The sequence below is a fragment of the Lepidochelys olivacea genome, assembly GCF_965140295.1.
Source record: "Lepidochelys olivacea isolate rLepOli2 genome assembly, chromosome: 15".
NCBI lineage: Eukaryota > Metazoa > Chordata > Testudines > Cheloniidae > Lepidochelys > Lepidochelys olivacea.
The window spans coordinates 10,948,896-10,975,988 of record NC_140425.1 but is presented as its reverse complement, the minus strand read 5'-3'; the positions used below and the strand labels follow the sequence as shown (position 1 = coordinate 10,975,988).

The 27,093-nt window shown below is 48.9% G+C and overlaps 1 protein-coding gene across 1 annotated transcript in view; it reads left to right on the top strand.

Annotated features, from left to right (window-relative positions):
- The window catches only part of KSR2 (kinase suppressor of ras 2), a gene marked incomplete at both ends in the record, with an annotated part of 270,212 nt that extends 245,379 nt beyond the window's left edge, over positions 1 to 24,833 (top strand). The window contains 4 exons of the mRNA XM_084649295.1: positions 2,590 to 2,723; positions 16,663 to 16,794; positions 23,806 to 23,935; positions 24,696 to 24,833. Coding sequence (XP_084505421.1) covers positions 2,590 to 2,723; positions 16,663 to 16,794; positions 23,806 to 23,935; positions 24,696 to 24,833 — 534 coding nt within the window. The remainder of the gene's footprint in view (positions 1 to 2,589; positions 2,724 to 16,662; positions 16,795 to 23,805; positions 23,936 to 24,695) is intronic.
- Positions 24,834 to 27,093: the final 2,260 nt, after the last annotated feature.

The following is a 27,093-nucleotide window of genomic DNA, read 5'->3' as shown; positions in this document are numbered from 1 at the left end:
GCATGTGTCCTTAGCATCCAGGCCAAACTGTGTAGTGGTCAGCCACTGCAGGGGGGACACCATGCTGTATCACCAAACCTTTCACGCTTGGCATGTTGTTCAGTGCAGCCTTTGCTGTGCCTCTGCATTGCACCAAGGCTTTCCTCTCCCAGCCAGCCTAGAAAAGGCTCAGTGTAGCCTGGACCAAGGGAGGAGAGGTGGCTCGGAGTAAGACCAGACGGGGATCCCTGACTGTCCTGTATCGGTCACAGTAATTGGACGACTCTATCCTTTTAGTCGCCTTACTTGATTGAAGATCCTTAAAGCTTATTGGATTATTGGGTGCAAGGGTTCCTGTTGTAATGTGATCCTAGCCAACCTCGGGTTAATTGGTTTAAAAAGCTGAGCCAGCAGGGGGAGCTGACTTTGCACATACACAGGAAGCCTGAGGCAATTAAAATGTAGTACTTAGCAAAGGATGCTTTTATCATTATTGATGCAAAGGCTGGGGGGTGGGGAGGGGGGGCTGTTGGAATCTGGTGTGGGACCTGGGATAACAGATGTGGGGGAGAGGTAGAGAATTTGGGCTGGGCGGCAAAGATGCTGTTTGCTAGCCCAGGGCTTGTTCCACCTTTAGAGAAGTATCCGAGGCAATACGTTGGATAAATTCCTTCCTCCTAAACTGCAGCCCCGGACTGATCCAAAGCAAACAAGTCATGAAGAGCCAAGTCCTCCCCTCAGATACACACATGCACAACTCCCAGGGTGGTTTGAGTGTGTGTCGGAGAGGGGAGTTTGGCTCCCCAGTGCAGGTTCCGGTCCTTGGGTTTGGGAAGTATCTGAAATAGCACGTTCCCTGTGTGTAATACGATAATGCTCTGGTTGAACGGGGCTCCTCTGAAGTTTTATGTATGCAGCATCAGTGCTGTTCCTACAGGAAACTTTTAGCCAAAACCAAGGCTATAAATAACAATGCTTTGCAAAGCCACCTCTTCCTTTCATTGAGAACCGCTGCCTCTTTCATAAACACATGGGTGGCACAAAGGAACAGGAAGAGAATGACCCTTGCTCAGGCACACCCAGTGACTAAGCACTGACTTACCTTAGGATGTTTGCTGTTGTCCACACACCACCCTGGGCTAGCTGTGGCCAAGCCCAATTTCAAAGCCTTTCGCCCAAACATCACCCTTTTTTGGGTACGGCAAAAAACCCTGAGTCTGGACATCTTGCCCAGCAGCTGCCTTCACAGTGCTTCAGTATAATCCTTACAAGTCCCTGGGCCCTGACTCTGATTTTGCTGACTTCGGTCGAAGTTTGGCTGAAAATATCCCTGGGGGATTTGGCCTATAATGAACATTCATAGGTGGTGATTGCTTGCTTACACTAACTAACTTCTACTGCATGGGCCATTTGGAAGCCGATTGTCACTATAACATAATAGATGGGGGGGGTGCACGCTTGTGCGTGTGTGTGTGTGAGTGTGAGTGAGCTTGCAAGTGTGTAGAACCTAGCACAGTGATCTTGGTTGGGAGCCACTTAGCACTACTGCAATAAAAACAAATTAATTTCTTTTCTTACCCTTAGTTTTTTGGATTGCAAGAAAGTGAACGCTATTTGTTATGCTGTTGTTTTTTTCTGCATAATGAATTAATCAGGCTGATGAAGTTGGAACCAGCTTAGCAAATAGGCATAAAATGATAACAGAATGGCTCTCTTCTTTGGCAGCATCCAGCCAAGGATCTCAGTACACTTTGTAAACATTAATTGATTCTCACAGCAGCCCTGCGAATTCCTGGCTTATCCTAGTCATCCCCATTTTACAGATGTGGAAACTGAGGCCGAGAGACTCCAAGTGACAAGCCTAAGGTCAGACAGTGAGTCCTGTGCAGCACAGGGAATAGTCATTCCCTTGCATGCCTGGACATCTTGTGACTACCTAAGCTTCTCCTGGGGCAAGGCAGTTCCACACTGCCCTTACACGGGCAATGGCTAGTGGTCATGACTTAGCAGATAGTAACTAGTGAAGCTGCCCCTCTGCATGGCTGCAGGTTCCTTGGTGCAGCAGCACTGTGTGGGAAGAACTGTTTCATTCCCTGTGTCCCCTAGGGCAGAGCTCTGCTGGGGGGTTCACGCTCCCACTGATTCGAGCTTTAGGGTGCAGGAGTGGACTGTGGAGGGCTGAGTGGATCCGGGCTCCTGAAATCTTAGTTGCACCCTGCTCATGCTTGCACTAGAGAATAACGGCCCTATGCACCCTGCTGTGTGCCGCCCCAGGGCTGTGTGCAGGGCAGGAGCCAAGGCCGAGGGGTGAAATGATGTCATGTGGTTTTCTCTCACAGCCGAAATTCTGTTTTGCAAGCAAAAGGGGCGATACAAATGTGTGTGCTCCCACCCCTCCTGGACCCCTCGCTTGGACCGGCTCTGCTGCCTGGAAGTGAAGGAGCACTCACGTCTGAAATCCCTTCCCCCTCCATGTGTTTGGTCCATGTAGAGATGGTACTGGAAGCCATCTGTAACCATGCTGCATGCTGGCACGAGCTGGTGTTGTCTCCTCGGGGATCCCAGTTGTTTGTGCCTCCCTTCCAGTTCCTTCTCTCTCCTCTCTTGCAGGGAATGGGGTACCTGCACGCGAAGGGGATCCTTCACAAAGACCTCAAGTCTAAAAACATTTTCTATGACAACGGGAAGGTGGTGATCACGGACTTTGGGCTCTTCAGAATATCGGGTGTTCTGCAAGCAGGCAGGTAGGCTATAGCTGAAGCCTCTGGGGTGCAGGGTATGCTGCTGTGGGTGTTAGTCCTCCACAACGTCATTTGTCTCCAGTAACCTTCCTTTCTCTGCTAATACTGTCCTTCTCTCATCCCTCAACCCTGACCATCTCTAACGGGATAGGCCCAAGGAGGGGCCATGGACCCACACAGGAGTCAGCCATGGAGAAGTGGGTTTGTGGCTCTCTAGACTTGCTTTGGCCTGGGGGAGCTGTGGGGCTGGCTCAGAGAATTACCCTCCTCTTCCTTGTGTTCCCTTTCCCCCTGCAGGGTCACAGTTTGGTTTCTGGGAACCAGAGTGTTGCCAGCTTACCAAGAATGGCCTTTTGAGTCGGTGCCTCCAACCTGTTACCAGGGGAGTGGTGGAGGGAAGGGCAAGGCAAACCACTCTCTAGATGGATTGTTGCAGTGGCAGCTTAAAACTCCCAGCACTCTCAGTCACCCTACAGAGGGGATGATTTTGACTCAGAATTTTTCCTGGGGCAGAAGCCATTGTGACTCGCTCTGACCTGCTTTTTCTTTCGGTAGTGATGTACTAACAGGAGGAGTGGGCCTCTTCATTCCTGAGTCTAGGCTGAGCTGGCTGTTGCTGTTGCATTGGGATAGTGAGCAAATACGGAGGGTTATTTGTAGTTAAACCCCAAAGCAGGTGGGCGCTCGCTCAGAATTCAGGTCTAGATACCAACACAGATTGCAACCCAGAGCTCATAGGTCTGTGGACTGCACGTGGGCCCAGTTTTGAGCAAACAGTCCAGTTTATAGCTTCGGTTCACAACTGTGTGAAACGGGCTTCCCTGTGATTTTGGTGCTGTGCCGGAGGGCATTTCTTAGGGCCATCGTGTCACCTGTTGATGTGATGATAACGCCTAGCATCTTTAAAGCCTGTTAATCAACCAATCCTCACAACTAGAACTGGGGGACATTCTTTGGACAAATAATTTAGTTGCCAAGAAATGCAGTTTTCAGTCAAATTTGCTGAATAATTTTAGCCACAAACATTTGGGGGGGGGAGGGGGGCTACATTCACAAGGGACTTTGGCTCATCACCATTCACAAGACAGGAGGTATTTGGTGTGGTGCCCCCCAGCTCCTACCCCTTATAACTTTAGCCCAGTGACACTCACTTGGAAGGTGGACACCTGGGTTCAGGTCCCTGCTGTCCTGAGTGTCCCACACACTGAGCTGAAGGTTATTCAGGTGCCAACACCTCCTCCTCCTTTGCTTTCATGAAAAAGGTTAAAAATGCTTAACGTTTTGTTCAACCCAAAACTACATTTTTTCCAAATTTTGGATCCAACAAAAATTCCCCCCAAATCTCATTTTCACCCCAAAAGAACCTTCATTTTTTTAAAAACTGCCAGTGAACCAAAAATCAATGATTTGCACAGCCCCCTTGTTGGGTGTGTCTTTTTCTCCCCATTTCACTACGGGGCGATTGAGGCAGAGAAGCTGCGACTTGTCCGTGGCTGTACAATGAGTCAGGGGCGGGAGCTGGGATTGGGGGATGCCCTCACTCAAGCCTCAGCTCAGTTTCACTAGCCCGTGGTAGGTACCCTGCCTCACCCAGCCAGTAATCCACGTGCTGCAGTGATTTCCCTGTCCTGTCCCACAGCTACGGTTCCTACATGGAATCAAGTGATCAAAGCCCTCCTTAGTGTTCCTTTCTTAGCCAGAGCCTTGGAAAACGTGGCCCGAATTCTGCAGCAGGAAAATTTTTGCATGCTGTCTGTGGCTGCACTGGGTACATTGCAGTCTGGATCGGCCATGTCATAGAACCGAGGCGGTGCGTCTCTGGGTTTGGAATGATTTCGGGCTGCCTCCAGGAGAAGGGTTTCGTCTCCTTGCTTTGGCAGTTGAATTGCTTTGCTGGTTTTAAGACTGAGAACCATGAGTTGTAATAGAGCAACTGGAATTCTGGACCAGAATGTTGGGGCGGGGGGATCCCTCGGTGGCTTCAATGTCACTTTCAGAAGAGGACAACTCATGTTACAGTGGACAGGTGTTCATCCATTATAGCTCCCAGAGATAACTGTTCTCTGCACTCCCCCCCGCCTTAGCATTGTGTTCCCCAGAGAAGTGGCTTTGACTATTTTATTTATGCACCTCATGTGCAGCTCTTGTGGTCTGTCCCTGCAGATGATCTCTTCTCTGATGAGAAGCACCAGTCCAAAGAGGACTGCAGTGCTGCAGCAGCTGGTTCCCTTCACCTAGGCCAGAGGAGCATAGAACAAAGTCACTTCCAAATTCTTCCTCCCCTGATCTCTTGGTCCTCTATCGATGATCAGCTCTAGACCAGTCTATGCTGCCATCAGTGAAGATGAGAACAGCTGAAGGCAAACTCCACTTTAAGTGCCTCCTATTTTAGATTTAACTTCTTGTATTTTTAAAAAATTCTTCCTATATTAAAAAAAAAATAAAACCCTCCGTATTGTAGAGATTTGTTGCGGTTAATTATTGCTTTATTGCAAAGCCGCCTGTGAGATAAACTGCAGATTTTAATCTTTTTTTAATTATAGTGTGTCAAAGTCAGAGGATTAAAGAGAGAGATAATGAGCCACCTATCTCTATCCCCCATCCCTCTTGCCAGTGTCAAGTTAAGTGGTTAACTGTGTGATGAGCGTTTTTCCTACCACTTGCATGATTAGATCATTGCCAATTTTTAGCACAAACTTTTTTCCCAAAGCTTTAAAAGTCCTAGGAGTACAGCTGTTTTGGCACTTTCCACACTGTATCTGCAAATGTGATACACTAGCAAATGGTGTTTCATGTCCCACTTTAGTGGCTGGGCCACTAGAAGATAATAACTTACTACAGCTACCTGCTAATGAGTTTACTCGTTAGGCTGAAGTGGTGGTGATCTGTGTCCTCAGACCAAAGATTCCAAGTTCAAACCCCACTATGATTACAAGGGGTGATTACAGAACTGATCCTCCACACATTGGCTTGTTCTGATTGATGCTTTGTCTTATTCTTTTTAGATAGTTCCTGACCCCAAAGCAGTCCATCCCTTAGACAGTCACAGTAGGTGTTCTTCCATCCATTGCCTGGGTGGCTGATGCCTTAGACCAATGTTTCCCAAACTTGGGATGCCACTTGGTCAGGGAAAGCCCCTAGCGGGCTGGGCCAGTTTGTTTACCTGCTGCGTCCGCAGGTTCGGCTGATCGCGGTTCCCACTGGCTGCGGTTCGCCGCTGCAGGCCAACGGGGGCTGCAGGAAGTGGCGCGGGCCCAGGGACATACCGGACTGTGTATGTTACAATAGTGCCCAGAGTTAGGGTGACAACCAGTGTGTACACCTCGTCCTGGGATCTGGAGGAACCGCACACAAACACAAACTGAGGATGTTTGACCCTATTGGCGGTGTCCGGACAACACGTGAAGAAGTTAATCTTGCACTGATAGATGAACCCAGGACCATTCTAGTTAAATGTGGGTGTGAGGGTCTTGTTGCATGTTTATATAGTGTCTTTCTTCCCAAAGGCTGTCAAAGCACTTCATAAGCTGTACCCGCCAGTCGAGGCGGGGATGCAGCTAAGCAATGCCAAGCAGTAAGATGGAGTGGAGGGAAGGTTCAGCCAGGACAACAGAACAAACCTGGTTTTATGCACCGTTGGATTTTTAAATCCATGCAGAGCAGAGACAGGGCCTTCACTTCTAAAGGTATCAGCTGAAACACCTACACTCAATATACTCAGTGCATCCTCCTGGGAGAAGGAGAGTCTGAGCCAGCTCTCCCAAGATCCCAAGCTTCCTGTTTTCATTAGGGCTGGGTGACTTAATACCAGAAGACTGGACAACGAAGCCTCCAAGGATGGGTCAGATCTTCAGAGCAGATCCTATGGACACGCAATACTTCTTTATTCCTCTGCAGCCCTTCCATAAAACAAGGGACTAATATCCAAAACGGTTTGAATTCCATGTCCTTTCTGAAGGCGCAGGGTGACAAACCTCTCTGCCTTCCAGGTCTTACCTGGACATTGGTCCTGAAGATGTGGCCACCTGCACACGCCCTGAGGTGGTACTAGGATAGCCTAACCTGTTCCCTGGGGCAAATGGGTTTGATCTCACAACCCCATCAGTACTGTGCTGTGACTCAGCGTGGGCGTATCTCAAGTGTGTGCGACGTGGCTTTGCAAACATCTGTGCCGGCGCAGCCCACCCCCACTCCCTGCATGACTCAGGCATGCCAGTGGGCTTCGGCACCTGGCTCTTGCTGCTGTTTGACTGCCCTATTGTATTTGCCTTTAGCAGGCTCTGCTAATGCACCTATCAACGTGCATCTTCCCGTTTGTTTGTTGTTGTTTGTTTTTCTTCTGCGGAGTAAATTGCAGGTTTCATGCAAAATGCCCGAGGGTATTTTGACAGAGCCGAAAGGAGCAGGGAATGCTAATGAATTGTGGTATGAGAGGGTCCTTCCAGTTGGTGTTCAGTGACTTCATGAAAAGAGCCTTGCCTGACTTCTCTGTTCCCCACCCCGCAGTTGTTGTTTGCATTGTGGTTGTACCTAAGGGCTCCAGGGAGGGACTGGGGGCACTTTGACCTGAGGAAACACTTGTTTAAAAGATAGTCTCTGTCCCAAAGAGTTTACAGTCTAGGTTATTACAAGTGCACAGCAGGTGGACAAACAAACAGGACTGGAAATGGAGGATAAGCTCAGCTCTGTGGGGAGGGACAGTCATTTCCTATAAATTTGTACAGTGCCTGGCACAGCTGGGTCCCAGCTTGGTAGGTCTCCACACACTGCCACAATATAAATGTTAAATAAGAATAGCAGGGAGACCGTGAACTTTGTGCTACATAACTGCATAAGATGGCAAGGTCCCTGCCCCAGAGGGCTTTCAATATAATTCAGGCACCAGGTCTCTTCTTGCATGCACCACTAACATGCAGCCCGTAGGTTGGTTCTGAATTAATTCTCTATTCTCGAAGGTGCAAAAAACATCCAATTACATAGATCTACAGTCACCAGACCCTGCTGTTTTCTAAACTGGAAAGGGGTGTGATGATCTGATTTCACTTTGCATCACGGCCTCAGCCAGATTCATCCTACATGTATGCAGCAGACTTTTCTGCCTTCCTGAGCGAATTTTTCCACTCATTGCAGTGTCCCTCAACTTTAATAACAACAATACAGGCCCTGCTTTTTGGGTGGTCTTGGAGGTTTGCTGTGGTCCCAATGCAATTGCCTGAGCTGGGAAAGGAGCAGAGGCCAGACCCTACCAGTGAAATTTTTTTTAAATTGCTTTTTTGAGGGATTCTATTGGCAGGTGAGTATGCTCTCCCCGCCAGTTCTGGGGTGGCCTTTAACATTCCATTCCTTTCCCAAAACATTCGAGAAAACTCACTAGGAATTCTCAAGAGCCAGCAGGTTTGCACCTCTAACGTTGCAGTGTGACGGGGCATTCACCTCCTGAGCACCTCCTCTTGGCTGGCTGTGGTGCTGCAATCTCCCCTCCCCCATCCGCTCCTCGTGCCCCTTGCTTGGTAGGTCTTCAGTGGCTCAGCCCTCCAGCCAAGTTACACAGTCAAATGGTGTATTTATGTCCAAAATAACACAAAACAAAAGTCTTCCAATCCCAGGCTCAAGCTGGACTCAGCCCTGCCTCCCTGAGGGGGCCTTCTGTCTTCTGCCTATCCTTGGCTCCTTTCAATCCCGCCCTTTGCTCAGGCTTGTAAAGGAAACTTGTCCCCTTTCTCGGCACTGAGGTCACTTTGCCAGTGGCCAATGGGAGAACCTGTGCTCACCCACTACTGCTCGTCCAAACAAAGGGATCCTATAAACAGCAGCTGCGTACTGCCTTCTCCAGTTAACTGCTGCTGTTCCCTGGGCCTTTTCCCACATAGCTCCTTTCTCTTCACCCTTCTCTCAGGGCTGAAGTCCTCAGATCCTCTTCCTCCTCACTGAATGCCAGTGCCACCAGAATCCATCTTCTGGTTCTCGCATGAGCTCCTGTGGCCAGCAAGGAGCACCCAGCCTGGCTCCTCTGGCCCCAGCCAGGAACTGACCTGCTCAGGCCCTGCAGTTCCTTTTATCGGAGCCTGCTGGGCTCAGATTGGCTGCTTCCATGCAGCCTCTCTAGGCAGGCCTGGAAGACCCACCTTCACTACTCCTTTCCTGGGGCGGGATGTGATAAGTCTGTGGGACCTCCAGAGGGGGGCCTCGAAGAACCAGGTACTGCCTGTCACATGCAGGCATCAGTATTTGCTATATAATTTCCCTTTTACAGAGTCATAATGAACCAGATGAAGCCCCTCATCTTACAATGGGTCCCACCAAGGAAGAAGGGTGTGCCCATACAGAGACCACTGCAGGCTGGGGACCCAAGTCTGCCAGCAAGTTGTATTTGCACAATACCTGATGCACTACACACTGACACAATAAATTGCCTTTTCAATGGATTCCATCACACATTGGTGTATACGGGAGTGAGGTAGCTGATGACCTGGCCAAAACTGGAAGATGGGAAACTCAGGTTGGAATGACAGTGGTTGAAGATATTGATGCCCTAGCAAGGGAAATATTAGCTGAAATTAATGGTCAAAAGATGAAAGATCCTCTGATTGATACCGAAACATCTAGGAAAATAACATCTACAGTTATGAGATTGCAGCTGGGTCACATTGCCGGAATGAAAATCAATACAGAGGGGATCAAAATATATCCACTGTGCAAGACGTGTCAGGAGCAGGCTCTAATGCCTACTCAGGTTTTTGAATGCAGTATTGTAAGGAAAGTGAAGTTTTTTGGATTGAACACCTTGGATCGATCCCTTGCAAAGGAACCTGGACAAGTTGCCAAATTCATTCTCAAACTTCATGGCCTGATCTGATGATTGCAGGACAAGACAACAGTAACGTCACCTGGTGCACTGGTAGAGACCATGCATAAAGTGCACGTGAAAATCATTGAGGTTTTGTCTTCACGAGGGGAAAAAAAGGTGTGTTCTTTCTCACCTCTTGGTAACTGACGCAAGGTAAAATCCTAGTGAAGACGAGGCAATTTGTAGTTTTCATATGTGTTACAGCAGGATGAGGAGTAAGGGCTGTTGGGGGAGCCTCAGGTTTACCTACATGTGCTAAAATGTGTGAAAACAACAAACTGCCGGGTCTTCACAAGGATTTTACCCCATTAGTTACCACCTTTTAGCTACCTTGAGGAAAGAACGCACCTTTGTTCAGTGAAAACTCACCCTGAGTTGGCAGGAGCATGCGGCATAATGCATTTGCAATCTAGGTATGTGCAAAAGTGCATTTGCCTGTCTGAGGAATAGGCTTTATGTGATCATTAAAATCTGCCCTGGAGAGACTTACCTTAAGACTTGGCTCAAGAGAGAGTTTTATTTGTTTTATTTTTCTTTAAATATGTGGTTGCACTCAGTAGACCTCTTCTGTGATTAGGAATGCGGGGAGTGGATTTTGCAAAATGTGGAGAGCTCTCCTGCTCTCACTTTTAATGTGAAATAAATAAAACTTGTGTTTAAATCACTAGATTTTACAAGGCTTTAAGTCAATAACACGTGTTCATTTTAGTCTAGGGGGCCAGGTTATTTGCAAAGCCACGAACAACTTATATCAGGAAGCCCCAAACTGCATCAAATTTGCCCAGTTTCGGCTTTCAGTACAATCTCCGAGCCCAGCCCAGTTCATTGGAAGGCTCGTAAGCCCTGAAACCCCAGACTCAAACGCACCTGGATATCAGGGAAGTTTGGAGGTGGATCTGTAACAGAACTTCCCAGCTGAATCCCATCCTAATAATGGGCTAAAGTGAAACCCTGGCACCCCAGAATATCGCTGAACTGGATGGCTTGAGCCCACTGGTACTTTCAGGCAGACCTCCGCTGATCCATGGTTTTGTGTCAAAACTATGGGAATCTCCTGGATTCAACTGAGCTTTGTTTGGAGTTTCTGGACTGACGAGCAGAGATGGGGACAACATGGGTTAAAACCAAAGGAATGGTTCAAACCTGGGAGCTGCAGAACCCGTTTAGGAAACCACTACACTGTATTTGTATTTGTATTTGCAAGGCTTTGCTTTTCAGAGCCCTGTGGGTGCACGCACTGACTGTTACTTGTGCTTGTCTCTCTCCTCCTCACCCACCATTAGAGAAGTGCTGTGAGCACAGACTTCAGTAGCGGGGGGTATCTTTGTGCCTTTTAATTGACCTCGGTGCTTAGTAGCAACTTCTAATTAAGAGCCGCACATGAGGGCCAGCAAAGAATCTCAGAGCCTGCTGGTGGGAGCTGAAAGCTTCCCCTCTGTACCAGAGCGCTCTCACCTCTGACTCCTGGAGCATGGAGGCCTCTGAGACCTGCCGGTATTACTGGTTGCCAAGGCGCACTCCCCCCAGCCAAGGCGAAGAGGCGCTGTCAGGTTTCTAGAGTGATGGCAGAGACTTAATAAGCGTTGGGAGCTGCTTGTGCTGTTGTGAACTCCTAGTTAAGTCCCTTCACGCAGTGGGCTGGGAGGGTTGTGTTTCTAATTGACCTACCTCTTGATTGTTTTTCTCACTACCTGCCTCGGAGCAGTTTGGGGGAAGACAGGGTGGAGAGTTTGCATCTGATTTCTGATCTTGCTCACGGCAGTGTAAACTTGTTGATTTCAGCGGCGTTTCTTCTGTTGTCCAGTGGTGGGATTGAGCTCCGAATCAGACCACGTGCTATAAACACGCACGTGCTGCCTCGTAACAATGGTACATTTTTGTGGTGAAGGGGAATTTTTCAAAACAAATGACCGGGTTTGATCATGTCTCACAAATGGAGGCAGGCAGATAAAGACTGGGAAGAAATAGGAAAGGGGAAAAGCAAACCTACCCAAGGGCGTGTGGGTTTGTCTGCATGCTCTGTATACACAGCCACACAAAACTGTGTTACCTTCTTAGGTAGGAAGAGGGAACGTTTGCTTTGGGAGTTTATAGCTGTGCCTCCCTTGTGGCCTGGCCAGTCGAGGAAGAGGATGAGGTTGGGTGGAAAAAGACAAAGTAGAGTTGAGCCCAAACTGAAAAGTTTCTTTCAGGATCTGAATTGTCCCCAAGTTTGTTGGGAGGGTGTTTGGTTTGGGTCCTTTGCAGAAACAGGCCTGGGCTGTGACGTTCAGGGAGAAGAGGGCCCAGAGCCTGCCTCTTCTCCCCTGCTGACTGTAACCTAGGGATGAAATAGGGGCAGGGAAAGGTGGGTGGGTGGGCAGGTGAGGGGTGTTCAGGGGGACAGTGGGGTGAAGAGTGCCGTGGGTGAGGGGAGTCCAGCGGAGGGCAACAAAAATGATTAGGGGACTGGAACACATGACTTATGAGGAGAGGCTGAGGGAACTGTGATTGTTTAGTCTGCGGAAGAGAAGAATGAGGGGGGATTTGATAGCTGCTTTCAACTACCTGAAAGGGGGTTACAAAGAGGATGGTTCTAGACTGTTCTCAGTGGTAGCGGATGACAGGACAAGGAGTAATGGTCTCAAGTTGCGGTGGGGGAGGTTTAGGTTGGATATTAGGAAAAACTTTTTCACTAGGAGGGTGGTGAAACACTGGAATGCGTTACCTAGGGAGGTGGTGGAATCTCCTTCCTTAGATATTTTTAAGGTCTGGCTTGACAAAGCCCTGGCTGGGATGATTTAGTTGGGGATTGGTCCTGCTTTGAGCAGGGGGTTGGACTAGATGACCTCCTGAGGTCCCTTCCAACCCTGATATTCTATGATTCATGGGGGGCAGTGGGTGGGGAGGTGAGGGGTGCCTGGTACTTACAGGGTTCTTGGTGTGGGAGGGGCTGCCCAGTATTCATGGGTTTCAGTAGGTGGGAGGCACCCAGCGGGGTGTGGCGGTTGCTGTACTAATTGGTTATGGTCTCAGTGTAGCAGCTGAGGAAGCCGCCCGCTCCCTGCGGGCTGGTCACTGCAGCGGTTGGGCTGGCTCGGCTGCTGGGCCCTGGCTCCCCCCTCATCTTGCTCCCCGACTGTGAAGCAGCAGCCACTGACCAGCAGTTCCCCTCCTCTGCGCAGGTGTGCTGAGCCGTCTGGTGGAAACTCTGTGAGAGGGACCCCCCTGGAGTCTGGCCCGGGCCCCCCACTGCAGAAGGAGAGATGGCAGTTCATGAGCCGCCAGACCTCCTTCCAGAAACAGGGAGCTGGGTCCGGGGAGTCGGCACTTCCAAAATTAGGGTGAAAATTCGGTAAAACAGGAATAATGGCTTTTTTTTATAACCCAAGAACTTTTGGGGAAAAAATCGGTGAAAACCAAAACCGAAGGGGCCTTATATGTGGGCTCTTGTCTGGCTGTGCCCGGTGTCATGCTGAGGGAGAGACTCCGTCCCCTTATGGACATAGCTTGGCTGAGGAGACCGCTTTGTTGAGCAGCTTCAGTGTGGCGTGGAGAGCAGTGCCCGTGGACTGGGGAATACCTGCAAGGCTCCAGCCTGGAAGGTGAAAGGAGGAGGAAGCCTGCCTGGCATGCTTGTATCATCCATTTGCTAAAGAATCAATATGTGTATTGATTAGCCAGGACCTTGAGGAGATAAAGGAACTGACTGGTAGATGAGGTGGGGAGCAGGATTAAAAATTAAGTGAAATTCCTGTGCTACGTGCTGGCGAGGGAGGCCGCTCAGAGTTAACAGTCCTGTCACCAAAGAGATTGGCAAATACATTTACTGGGGCAGCTAGTTATAATGAAGCAGGACGTGACAAGTGGAATTAGAGTGAGTATGGGCTAGTGTTTGGGGAGCCAATTACAAATGACCCTGGCTGGGTGCTTGCAGGGGAGGACGTGTGTGATTTGTGTAGCCTTGGGACACAGGGATGGAAATCTAGCTCATGCAGATTGACTGGGGGGCAGGCAGAGATGTAAGAGTTAGGAGCTGGCCAGGCTGGCTGAGGGTAATGCAGAAAAGTGGAGGGCAGATGTGTGGGTGAGTTAGGAGGCACCTGGAGTTCTGTGGGGTGTCTCTTTATTAAACACCGAGCAAGACAGATTCCCTGACCCATCAGTCCTACAGTCAACAGTAATCCAAGCGAAAACATGTATATGGTATGACACCTTGGTGCTAGAAAGCACAGAGGTCATCGCCTTGGAAGGCGGAGATCAATTTCTGGAGCAGGAAACTTCTGCTTTCATTGTTAATTCTAGGGGTCAAATGATCCTTTAGACTGGACGGTGTGCATGAGGCAGATGGAGATTGGCCACAGGCATGAGTTGAGTATGGTTTAGGAGGCTTCTTTGAAAATGTTTCCTTTAGCATCCTGCTAGAAAGAAATGAGGAAAATCACTATTTACTGGTGAAAATGTCAGTCCAGCTTTACTATTTCTGCGTTTTATTTTCTGCTCTGAGATGAAATCTAGCTTTATGCCAGGCTGGATACTCCTCCCACAATCCTGGCACTCCAGCTGGAGCATCTGAGGTCCTTTCATCTGAGCGACCAGCCAACACTACAGCATCCTTGCTCCTAGAAGAAAGCCCTGAGGCTGCCTCCAGTTCCCCTTCTGCAATTAGAAGGGGCTCTTGGAGCAGTAAGATAAATCTCGCTTTTGTCTCACCTATTCAAACTCCCGCCCGATGCTCCCCACACCGGCCAGCAAAGTGGCAAAGGAGCTGAGCTCATGACACTCCCCCCCACTCCCCCCCCCCCAGGTCACTTTACACAACCCAGGTAACTCAAGGTGTATTGCTGAGCTCCCAGGCCACACACCTGACTTCCCTGAGACACAGTTACAAAGCAGGCAATTGGTACATGGTGCGGGTCCCGCTGCTCACTAGTGCTGACCTGAGTTCACTTCATTACCTAACAGTTGTTTAAATGCTGTCAGCGATGGCATCCCTACAGATTATTGCTCGATGTAATGTGGCATCTGGTTTTCATAGGCAGGACTCTAGGGAAGGAAAAGGCTATGCCCTTGCTGGGACGTGAGTGAGGAATGTTAATGTTCTAAGTACCAGGCAAGGTCAGGGTTCGCTCCTGGTGCCATCGCAGATTACGAAGTGTCCTTTCAGGCCAGCCGGTGACATAAAGGCTATTGCTGGAGAGGAGACACTGGAGACTCAGTGGATCTCAGTGGTCATGGATTAGGCCCAGGGTGGTTCAACCAGCCAGGCGTTTGAGACCCACATTCTATTCCCAGCACTGCCCCGTTGGGTAACCTTGGGCAAGTTACTTTACTGTTATTACCTTTACTTATTATTTGTATTGCACCAGTGTTACAGGTCATCTTCGGCAGCGCCGGCCACAGCGTGCACTAACCAGGCTGGTCTTTCACCCTGGTGGAATGGCGATAATGATGTTCCCCCAGCTATTTATACAGTGCTCTGAGAGCTGCCAACAAGCAGCACTGCCCAAGCACAAAGCATTAGTATTATTATTTATTGATTGATTCATTGATTGATTTTATTATTTCCCCAAGTTGCTGGATGGGCAAAGCTCAAGCCGTCAGGTCAGTGAAAAGCAGCTGAAGGGCTGAGCACCACAGTATTAAGTTAAAAAAAATCTATTCAAGAATAATGTTTGTGAAAACAAGGGGCAAAGTGGCCTATAATTAAATTTGGCATTGCAGTACTGGATGACTGTGTGCATATCCATGCACCCTCACACATATATATGTCCACAAAGCTATTGGTAATAAAAATATAGGGTGAGATTTTCAAAGCCAACTCAGAGATTTCGCCATGCAAGTCCCATTCAATGAGTGGCCATTGTCTGTCTAGCTCCCCTACTCAGTAATGAACATGTTAGTCCTATATTGCTAACAGCACTGGAATAGCTCTCCTCAAAACTCCTCCTCCCAACTTACAGATATAATGTGACTTTTTTTCCTTGAGTTGCTAGTTCACTCGCCCATCTGGACCTTTCTGCTCTATTTAGATTTCCTGACGATTTCCCTTTTTTAATATGGTGTCTTGTCGCTCTGTAGCAGATGCATGTAAAGGTCTTTTTTGCGGTTCGGTTGCATTTCTTATATTGTTCTGTACAAAATGTTTTGGGTCAGTGAGAAAGCCACTTGCTAGGATTGCTTTTTCATGTGTCTCTGACATATTTCCTGTATAGACTCATAGACTTAAAGGCCAGAAGGGACCATCATGATCATCTAGTCTGACCTTCTGCACATTGCAGGCCACGGAACCTCACCCACCCACTCCAGTAAAAGGCCATATATTATGTATATATCAGGCATTGCCGTAACGACAGCCTGAAATTCCAGGGTGTCTTTTCTTTCACACAGGCTGACATTTGCCGGGCAACTTCTTCTCTGTTATAGCAGTGTAAATTTGAGGCCCTTTGCTGAAGTCAGCGGAGTGACTCCAGAATTGCACCAGCATAACAGATCAGAATTTAGCCTTTTGTTCGTTTATCCCTAGCTGCTTTGTTCTGTTTTAGGACCTGATCCTATGTGGATTGACTGCAGCGGCCCTAATTCCAAATACAGTTTATTAGTGGAGGAAGTTTTATCTTTTGCTGGTGTGGATTTCTGAGACGTAGGCTAATGTAAGGGACTCATAGCACTGGGAGACTGTAGGGCAGGCGCTATGCAAGGTTTCTTCACATGACGCTCCTGAGTAATCTCAATCCCAACTGAGCTACATCCTTCCATTTCTACCACCCCGTGTGAGTCCTGGTCTTCCAGGAACAGTCTACCTGTGACCCATTGTATAGTTGTTTTGTGAGATGGCCAAACATGCACTAGGGACAAAAGTGAGGTCACTCATTTTGTTTCTCCTTGTGATTTATTTAGAGGAGTTAGAACACAGGTCCTACCCTAGAATAACCACTTTATTGACCCAGTGGGGTAAACCCGGTTTGCCTCTGGACTGACTAGAGGCAGTGAGGACGTGCAGCCTTAGCCGGTTGCTATCCCAGTTCGTCACCGCGTGGTCAGTGACCCTCGTAGGAAGTATGGTTGAAATGGCAGCTCGGTGATGCTCCCGCTGTTGCCTTCTTGTCGCCTCAGGAGGGAGAATAAGCTGCGGATCCAGAATGGCTGGCTGTGCCACCTGGCCCCGGAAATCATCCGCCAGCTCTCGCCTGACACGGAAGAGGACAAGCTGCCCTTCTCCAAGCCCTCAGACGTTTTTGCACTTGGGTAAGTCCTGTTGTGGGCCCAAGCTAATATCTGGCTCTGTCGGGAGGAGTTTGGGGTTGGGGGTGAGCCCATGGGCTAGCACAGTATTGCAGCATTCTGGTGCTGCTGCAAAGCAGGCAGGAACGACGGGAGGGAAATGAAACGGAACCGAAGGGATCTGTCTTATTGCAGCAGGAGTTCGGTAACTCTCTTGGTCTCCCAGGCGGATTGTTGGTTTGTGGAACAGGCCGAACAGAGCGTTCTAGGGGGAGGAGGGTGTGGGTGGTGTGGAGTCCTTGCCGCGCGGGGGGGGGGGGTGGAACGGGACCTTCTTGCCTATAGAAAGGCTGTGGAATGCAACAAAGCCTGCAGTATTCTTTGTGCCATAGAGCCAAGTTCATGGCAGCCCAGTACGTATGTGTTAGGGGTTTGTGGAAAGGCCAGGGAAGTGGCTGGACCAGGCCAATCCAGGATGGCTGGTTCCATCCACTAACTGTATGGATCCATTGGCCATCAGCTCTACGTAGAAGAAGGCACAGAGGAGATAAAGGAAGTGACTGCTGTAGCCTATAGCAGCATCTGCTGGCTGGCTGCCCCACAGCCTGGGATCACCTAGCTTCTGCCGGCTGGCTGCCCCACAGCCTGGGATCTTGGTCAGCGTGAAAGATTCTTTCCCTCTTCTTCATGCCAATGCTTAAACTAGTTTGAAAAAAGTGGGGGCTATCATAATCTGGGAGCCGCAAATTTAGTAAGAGAGTGGTTAAAGCGCACCCATCAGCAACCCAGCTTGATTTTTTAAAATATTTAAATATTTGTTTGCCGGGTCTGCGACCCCTTGTGGCCTTTCCCCACTTTAAGCGCCATTCCCTGTGTTGCGTGGGGGATGAGACAGTCTCCATGCCAGCACTCTGCAGCATGCTAAATGCTGAGATGGGGGCGCTAGAGCAATCTCACTGACCAAACTAAATTAGGGATGGACCTCAGCTTAACCCTTTCTTCTAAATGATGGAGTCTTGCATCAGCCAGAGCCCAACTCCAGAGCTGAGCCTTGTCTCCAGCAGACTGAATTGAAACCACAGTCCAAATGGCATCCCGCAGCTTGGGGCAAGATCCCATTTGACTTCAGGACTTCCACTTTGTGACCAGGGCCAACTCCAGAAAACTAGATCCACCTTCAGCTCTCAGGTTTCTGGTTCAGACCCATCTCTCCCCTATAAATACTTCATAACGTGAACATAGAGGAAACATTTTAGAGAGCCCGGCTGATTGTGTGTGAGGCGGTGGGTAGGAGAACCTAGAAGAGTTCGATACTCTGAATTCTCTACGGACATTGATCTCCATGCTAGATAATCTAGAACAATTTAAACATTATTAGAATTTTGCTCTAAAACTGCGGACAGTAGGGGGAGGGGATGCCAAATGACAGACAGACAGAGTAAATGGTTGTTTCCAGTTAGAGCATCTCGTACACCAGTTAATTATTCACACTATTTATCTAATAGAAAATATCCTTTGTGAAAGTGGCCCAACCATTTCCCTGATAAAAATCTTCCTTGAGGCAGACATAGGACGATAGGTTTTGTCCGGTGGATTAATTTTCCTTTGTGCCATATTGATGGGCACCTTAAAGACTGCAGCATACGGTGATTAGTTTATGCGAAGCTGTTATCTGACAAGCTATTTCCATTTAAAAAATGCAATAATTAAAGCAGTACATTTTTGGTGTAATGTCAGCGTTAAAAACAACAACAAAAAAAGAAGCAATTAAGGGATCTTCTCAAACTAAGCAAAAGCCATTTGGTTAAGACTTAAAGTTATTATCTGAGAGCTCTATGCCTGTTTAAAGTAGCCGTCAGTTTCTTTTACAAGTTTTCAGTGTTTTTGTTCTTCATGGTTCGTAATATCCTCCCAGATGCTGGGAATTGTGCGGCCAGATCCTCAGCTGCTGTAAATTGATTTTAGTGGAGATTTGCCAGTTTACACCGGCTGAGGATCTGGCTCACAAATTCTTTTCCTGAAGGAATTTGGGACCAAATGAGACCAAAAATGGCAGCAAAGGGAAATAGTCGTAAGACTTGGTAAGGCTGCACTGCCTTTCTGCCCCCTTTTGGTCTCTTTCCCCAGCACACTGCAGGACAGCTCTAGTTTTCTCCTTTTGGTAAACACCAGTGGGCAGATGGTCAGTTTGGGTCATTGATTTCAGTGGTGCTATGACAGCTGACATCACTGTGGCTTTGCTCCCAGATTTGGCTGGTATTCTGGTTCTTCTAGAGTTACTGGTGGCCTGAAGAGATCTAGCTCATGGGGCACTGAGAATTGCCAGGGTACAGGGAAAGGCTGCATGGCCCCTTTCCACTAAGCCTTAGGGAGCAGGGTAGTGTAGGCACTGCTCTGCTACCTTAATGCCTCTTGTTCGTTCCTCTAAGCAGGGATGGTCCTGCTTGTTGGCTGACCTTACTGGGGCTGCTTTGTGACCCAGTGTGTCTGCAGTGGGATCTAGGCTCTAGTCCCGAGGAAAAGATTCTGGCGTAGAAAAATTTGTATGGAGAAACACCGAATGTCCAGGTGATTAAGACCTTGCTTCACAGAAGTCCTCCATTAAGGAGGAGGAAAAATAAGGAATGGAATCAATCAATGTAGCAATGTGAAGTGTCACAAAGCTAAGAGATGCCCTCTGCTCCACTAATTAATGTTATCCTTCTGGTCTGACAGGTAAGGAATAACTCTGCACGGATCTGTGCCAGGGAAACTCATGCTTAGAAAAACAAATTAATTAAAGCTGGGTGCAGCCATCAAAATAACGGTGGCGACTGCAGGGATGTGGTCTAAAATTGAAAAATAAACTCTGGAAAATGAGTTTTCAGAGTGGGCCTTCTGAAAATTCTCTCTGGAAGCCTCATGTTCTTTGCGTTCTGGAGATGGACATCTGCAATCTTTGGATCTAAAACCTGCTTTGCATTGAATCGCTGACCATCAGTAACGACTCTCAGCTTAGCTGGAAGGAGAACAGCTGCCTGTGAGATGGTGCTGTTAGACTCAGCCTTTCAAGACACTCTTATCCCCCTATCTAGACTCTGTTGCCTGAGACTAGGAAAGGGAACATATGGATACATTTATACATACAGAGCTTTTTATTTTCCCTTCATCGCAGAAAATACACGTTTATCAAGCAGATTAACGGAAGAAATCGTTCAGGTATGAGAACATTAGAAATACTCCAGACCTTACAGCAATGTTTCCGGTTCCCATTCCGTGCACACTAATTTTTTTCGGGGGGGGGGTTCTCATGTTGGGTGCCCAATTGGATATGACCAGGGCTCATTTTTTCAGCAGCATGGAGCACCGGTAGCTCATGTTGACTTTGGTAGGGGCAGCGAGTGCTCAGCACCTCTGAAAACCAGGATCTGGCATGTCAGATTTGGCACCTGAAAACAGGCATCCAAAATTAATGGACGCTTCCAAAGACTGAGGCCTTAGATGCCATTGCACTTAACATACCACAGTGACAGGCAACTTATGAATACCATTGGCAGACAGCACCACTTCCTCTAATTGTGCAGTATCCAGTCCTGTGGATGAAATTGTCCCTAAATTATTGGATACTGCCAGTTGGACCTGCCCCCCCTGAACCCCAAGACTGGCATAGTTCTGGAGCAAGAAATATTTTATAAAATGCCTACCCCCCACTTTTGTAAAGATGCAGGCTTCTCACTCAAGGCAACTTTAGAATGGTTTGTATTTATATTATTCACAGCCCATTGATCCTTTCAGCTGTAAACCATCAAGAGTTCCAAACTTGGGGTCTGATCTTGCCTCCCCTCTGCTCAAATGACTCTCATTGATGAGAATGGCACTTCTAGGCATGGAAGGATTCAGAATCAGACTGAGTAAATACATCAGCAGATTTGCTAGTCACCTCTCTTCCATTTTGCTGATAGCTACCACCGCTGTCTTCAGAGAGGAAGCCACTTACTCCCCTAATGTAACTAGTGCAGTATGTGAGGAAAGGACGGAGCCATGGTGGATGTACCTGGGGCCAAAGGCTCTGAGCTGCCCCGGTTTAAGCCAGCAGGGAATTTAGGCCTGGTGCCTAGGTTGGTGACTGGCACACTGGAAATCTGCAGCTAGACCTGCCTCATCCCCAGGTCCCCCTTTAGACATTAGTGCCTTGAACATAGTGAATGTGAAGAGAGCTCCTGGCATTTGTGGTTGGTGCTGCTGGGCTTTGGTTCTCAATCAGTTTTGCAATAACAACAACAACAAAAGAGGAAGAAGAAGAAGAAATGAAGCGAAAGTTCAGTAGATGCAGAAACAAGAGAACCCTGCTTACAAAAGAGCTCTGCGTGAAGCCTGCTACGCTGGTCCTGGTGAAATATTCCTTTCTCGAGCGCATTATTTCAAAACAAATCCATTCAGGGCCCGAAGGCCAGCAACACTAACACAGTACAGATAAGAATTCCCCAGGAAACCTTCCGATTAATCCCAAGAGTCCACTTAGAAGCATGAACATTTATTTTTTCAAAAAGTCCCGTTGTCCAGACACCAGATAATAAGCCTGGTTGTCAAGGGGGCAAGGAGCAGATAGCAGGGTGAAGGACGAGCTAGCTATTGAATGCATCTCCTCTTGGAAGTGATGTTGGAGGCTGTCTCTGGTCCTAGAGCAGCAGTGAAAAGTGTAGGCAGTTGGCTATGGGGAGAGAAGCTGATGTTTCGTGCCCTCCCTTCCCACTAGTTCCATCTAGGGATCAGGAGACAGCTGTGCTGCTGGGGCAGGAACAAGGAGCCCAGGCTAACTGTCTGCCTTCTGAGTACCTCACAACTTTGTAACTCTGCCCCCAGCTCCAGCTTTCAAATCCAGTTCTATTGTGAGCAAGAAAGGAAATTTCAGCAGGGTCATGGGGAGGAGGGGAGCTGATGTCCAGGGAGACTTAGATCTTCATTTCACGCTGGCTGATGCTTTTCAGGACATCTCTCATTACCCTGTCAAGGTGCATTTCCCCTTTGACTTGATGGATTTCTGGTTTTCAATTAATACCTGAAAGCTGAAGCGTGCGAGGCTGTATTCCCTTCCTCCCCTTGAACCTATTTTGCATGGTGCAGCGATTGTTGCTGTCATGGACAATCTTTTTTTTTTTTTCTCCCCCTCAAGTCATGTCTTGGTGGTGAATATAATAAATGTGAAGCAGAACAATGCCCCTGGACAGGGCTGTCCGCCTCGGAGCGCTTTTGAAGCCGAAGATTGATGTTTCTTGCAAAGCTGAGGGAGGTGACTCAGAACTCCTCTCCCTCCACAGCTGTGGAGGTGGGGAGTCAGAGAAGAACATTGCCCTCTACTATGGATGGAAGACATGGGGATGGGGTGGCGCACAAGTGGCTTCAAACACCTTTGTCCTTAGCTCAGCTGTGCCAGACATCAGGATCTGAGCCCGAAGTTTTCATTTAATAAAGTGGGGTTGCAAACCTGATAGTTGTGCAGAAAACCTTATAAAATGTGAGCCCGACATCAGCCAATGAGGTGTGGTTCTCCTGACCCAGCGGACCCCGTCTCAGTGGCTTGTTGACTCTGAAACTGTAGGGAGCTGTTTTAAATGTGAACACTGTAAACTGATGGTCACCTCAGCAGATGATACCAGTGTGGGCCTCCTCCACAATCCCAGACCACTTCCCAGGGGCCAAAAGACCCCGCTGGCTCCCTGCTCAGCTGCCAGGTTCTCCACCTTCCCCCCGACAACACAGTTCAGTTCCATCAAGACACCGCCCTGTGGCACACTGGAAACCCCTCATGCCAGGGCAGTGCACAGCAAATGCAACTATGTACAAAATTCAATGTGCGGCCTGGACTATCCATGGCCACGTCGACCAGCTCAGCTGGTGCAGAATGTCCAGTGGGCTGCACCAGGGCGGCGCAGACGTTAGATGCAGCTCACTGCAGAGTACATGGGGCCTTGCCTCACTGTCTGTCTGGAGTGGCCAAGTAGCAAATGGCTGGAGAATCTGACCGACCCTCTCCACCCCAGGAGGTGGCTGGTCCCGCCGGGTCAGGAATGAAGATCCCAGATGGGGGTGTGTGGGGGAGCTTGCATCGCTGTCCAGACAGTCCCTGTGTTACGGGCAGTCTACCTACCACCTATCTGCCTCTGGGGCTGTTGATCTAGCACTGAATTCCTGTTGGGGAAAAAACAGAAAAGCAAAACCTCCTGTTGCTACAGAGCTTGCTTCCAGATCCAGCTGGAGCAGGTGGCATGAATGTGTAAAAGCTATAAGACTGATTTACCCCCTGCATTATCTATTAAGCTGCTCCCCATGCAGCAGGTTCAACCACCATTGCAGCACTGCAGGAGCCTCCCACTTGAAGTACCAGGGTCACTAGTCAGTCTGTTTGTGCCTCCCATCAAAGAGGCCTATTCTCTTCTCAGTGGGCCAGATTCTTAGCTGGTGTAAATGGATGTAGCCCCAGCAAAATCAGTGCAGCTACACCAGTTTTACACTAGTTGAAGGTCTGGCCCAATATGTGCTAAAAAGGGTGGGGGGGGGGGATGGCACAGGTGCCTTTTACTGGTAATGAGAGTTACAGTCACATGCAAAATCCCTGCAGGTCAAGATGAGACTGTGATGAGAATCCCCAGCAAAGGGGATGCAGTGTATTGGAACACGGGGCTAGCAGTCAGAAGAGCTGGGGGTTCATTCAGAGTTTGCCAGCGACTTGTCATGTGACTTTGGTCAAGTCACTAGCTTCTGTGCCTCAGTTTCCCCATCTCTGAAATGGCATGAATACCCACTTTTGTGGAATGCTTTGAGATCCCTGGGTACAAGGTGCTATCTACATAGGAGAGGGTAGTGGTGGTGTGAGAACATGCCTTCTCTGAGATGTCTACCCTGGATACTGAATAAGGAATGCCCCTGGCAGGGCATATTCTGTCAGTGCGGATGTTCAGGGAGAGAATGCGGCCTGGCTACAGTGTTCAGAGGTACCCCAGCTGCATCTTTGGTGTCTAGGTCATTCTAACGCCCAGTGCTACTGTCTCCGAACAGCACTATCTGGTATGAGCTGCATGCGCGGGAGTGGCCTTTCAAGACGCAACCGGCAGAGGCAATAATATGGCAAGTGGGAAGAGGGATGAAGCCCAACCTCAGCCAGATCGGCATGGGCAAAGAGATATCGGTATGTGATGTGGCAGTGTGTTCAGGTGGGTGGGGGGAGGTGCTCCCATTGTGACGCACTCTAGCATCTCCAACCGCTCTAGCGTCTCCAAAAATCACCTTTGCTGGGGTGGCCCGTGGGCCAAAGAAAATGCGGTTGTGTTGTGTGCCAGGATCTAACTTCCCTTCCTGCTGTCTCAGCCAGAAGAGACTGCCAGGGTGGTGGAGGCTCATGCAGTCCCTAGAGGGGAAGGAGCGCCTCATGTCACTCCACACCAGCCACCTTTTGACCCACTTGACCTATTGTTGGTGGGCCCCATCCAGCTCTTATTGGCTGGAAGGAAGAAGGTGTTACGGGTAGGGGAGAGCTGCAGGGCTCCAGCAGCAAAGCAGGGTGTATCCCTTCCCCTTCCAGAGAGGGAACACAGCAGCTCCGCCCTTTTTGCATTTACCCAGCCTTTTGTGGGGTCTGGGAGGTGGCATGTGCGCCTTGGAGTGAACTCCACTGTTCCTCCCACCCTTCTTTGCAAGGATATGGGGCCCAAGCTACAGGATTCACGTCAAGATCTGATCTCCCTCAAAGTTAGGGACCTTGTGAATGGTGAGGAGTTTGTTTCAGCCCATGGTAGAGATGGGCAGATGCAAAATTCCCCAAAGCACGCAGGTGCCTAGGATCCAGGGCTTTGTCTCGGCCTGTCTCTATCTGGGTTTGTGCAGTCCCAGTAAAGTGTGTGGAGAGGGCTAGCTCCGTTGTTTCATTGTCTGTCTTGTGCGTGCTGCAGGACATCCTTCTCTTCTGCTGGGCGTATGAACAAGAGGAGAGACCCACCTTCACCAAGCTCATGGAGATGCTGGAGAAACTGCCAAAGCGGAACCGTCGCCTTTCGCACCCCGGGCACTTTTGGAAGTCGGCAGAGTAAGGCTCCTGCCCTGTGTTTCCACTGATTCTCCTCTCCCTGTGCCTGGTGCTCTCGCTCTTCCGTGGGTCAGCACCTTACACAAGTCTGCCAGTAATGCTGCCCATTGGCATTGGGGTGGGTGGAGGAGGGGAGTGGAGCCTGATTAACAGAGAAGTCCTTCACCCCCATCCCCTCCCCCGGGCATTTCCAATGGCAGCAGTCCCTGGTCTGTGGTCCATGGACCATTGATGATATGGGGAACATGTGTCGGTGATGCTTAGGGAGCTGGCTGGTCATATGGTGACCATTTGTAAAATGGGGATAAGGATCCTTACCTCCCATTGTAAAGTGCTTTGAGATATGCTGATGAAAAGCACTATATAAAACTAGGTGGTGGTGTTATGGGGCTGACTTTTCTTTGTACCAGCCGCTGCTATGTGTGAGCATCCTGGAGCCCAGGTAAGTTGTTGGAAACAAGCAGGAGGAGCCAGTTTAGCTGCCTCCAGTGGGATTGCTGCTTGATAAAGCGGAAGAGGGAATGGGCTGCCCTTGGGGTCTGGGGTGACTGGAGCTATCAGGTGCCACTGGGAAAGGAATGTTCAGTGGCAAGGGGAGCACTGGTGAGCGGGGAGTAGGGAAGACCAGGGGCAGTCTGTGTGCTGGTGAATGAGGGGGAGGGAGGTCTTTTGGGTGGTGAATGGGGCAGGGAGAGAGGTGGCCCATATGGTGGTGAATGGGTGTGGAGGAGGTGACTGCATCCCAATGTACCCCACACTCGGAAGAAGTTGGAGAACCCTTGCCCTAGGCCTGCAGTTCTGCGTTTAGCTGTTACATTCCAGGCACAGTTACTCATCAGAGACATACAAGTTTTCCAAAGCATCAGCATGCCTTTGTTAGTTAATCAGACAGAGAGAGGTTACATGCGTTTCCTGCAGCCACCTCCCCACATATCACCTGATACTGCATTAGCAGTATCCGGAGGGAGCTGTCACTGAGTCAGCAATGGACCTCAAACTGGAGTTCCTAAAATGTGCCTTATAGCACAATAATGCCTATCTATGTGTTGCTGAGACATGATATACAGTACGTATGCTTCCAGTACAGTCATAAGTATACTTAACATCGTGGAGAAGACTTGCCTGGCCTTTCCAAAGGCTGTTAATGTGTGGCCCATGGTTGCCTCACACTGCACCATGGCTTCAGAGAGACATTGCTAAGGTTTCAATACGTTATTGTCAAGGATGTTTTCATTTCTGAGACTGAGAAGTCAAGAGAGGTGGCGATTTGTGGGTAGCCCTTTGTCTCCAGGGGGCCATTCACATGTGAGAGTACCGCACGGGTCAGCCTTTCAGGATCAAACAGCAGGAGAGTTTGCAGGGCCAGGAGAAAGCTCTCAGTTCTGACACAAGCATCTGTCAGCCGAATCCTGTCCTCACATCATTTTGGCTTAGTGCTTCGTCAGATCTCCCACTGGCTTCAATGAACACTTTGCCTGAGTAGATCCCACATAAGGGACTCTGGATTTGGCCCTATAATAGCTCCAGGGAGAATGCAGAAAATCATATCCCCAACTAAATTGTTCGATTTTCTCCCCCTAAGTTTCCTCAGTGGGAAGGTCCTTCTCTCACTGTCTATTTTTCCTCTACAATACCTAGCGAATACACAGGGAAATAAATTAATTCACAACATGGGGAGCAGCATGCACAGTTCCATAGACGTATCAAGCTGGAGGGGAGAGATTTGTCTTTATCTTGGAGTGTATTTTCTGCCATGGAAATTGTAGAATGGAATGGCAGGACAGGACACTACAGGAATAATGGATTGGGGAGAGTTGTGCTAATCCACCCACAAAAGGTAACCAAGGCCTTCTTGCATTTGGACTCATCTTACTTGTGCAATCGTCTTTCTGGAAGACAATGAAGAGCCTTGAGATGCTGATTTCTCATCCTACATCTGGCAACCGAATCTCCCAGCCTAGCATTCTAGCTCTGTTCTGTAGCCCCATATGAGCTGCTGAGGCCCTCAGTTATTCCTTGTGCGCCTCTCTCAGAGCTCTTTAAATTGCAGAATGTCTCATGCTCACATTGGAGAACAAGGGCTTGGGAAACTCTTCCCCATAGAATCTCCCTGTTTAAAGTTCTCAGCTACAGAAATTCCTGTTGCCCCACCTTTATTAGTGTTTGGAGGCAGGGCACACCAGCAATCCCAGAGACAATAAAATATCAGCCTTGGGAAGTCTACAGTAGATGGTCCAAAGCCTGCCATGAATTTAGGTGGTTTG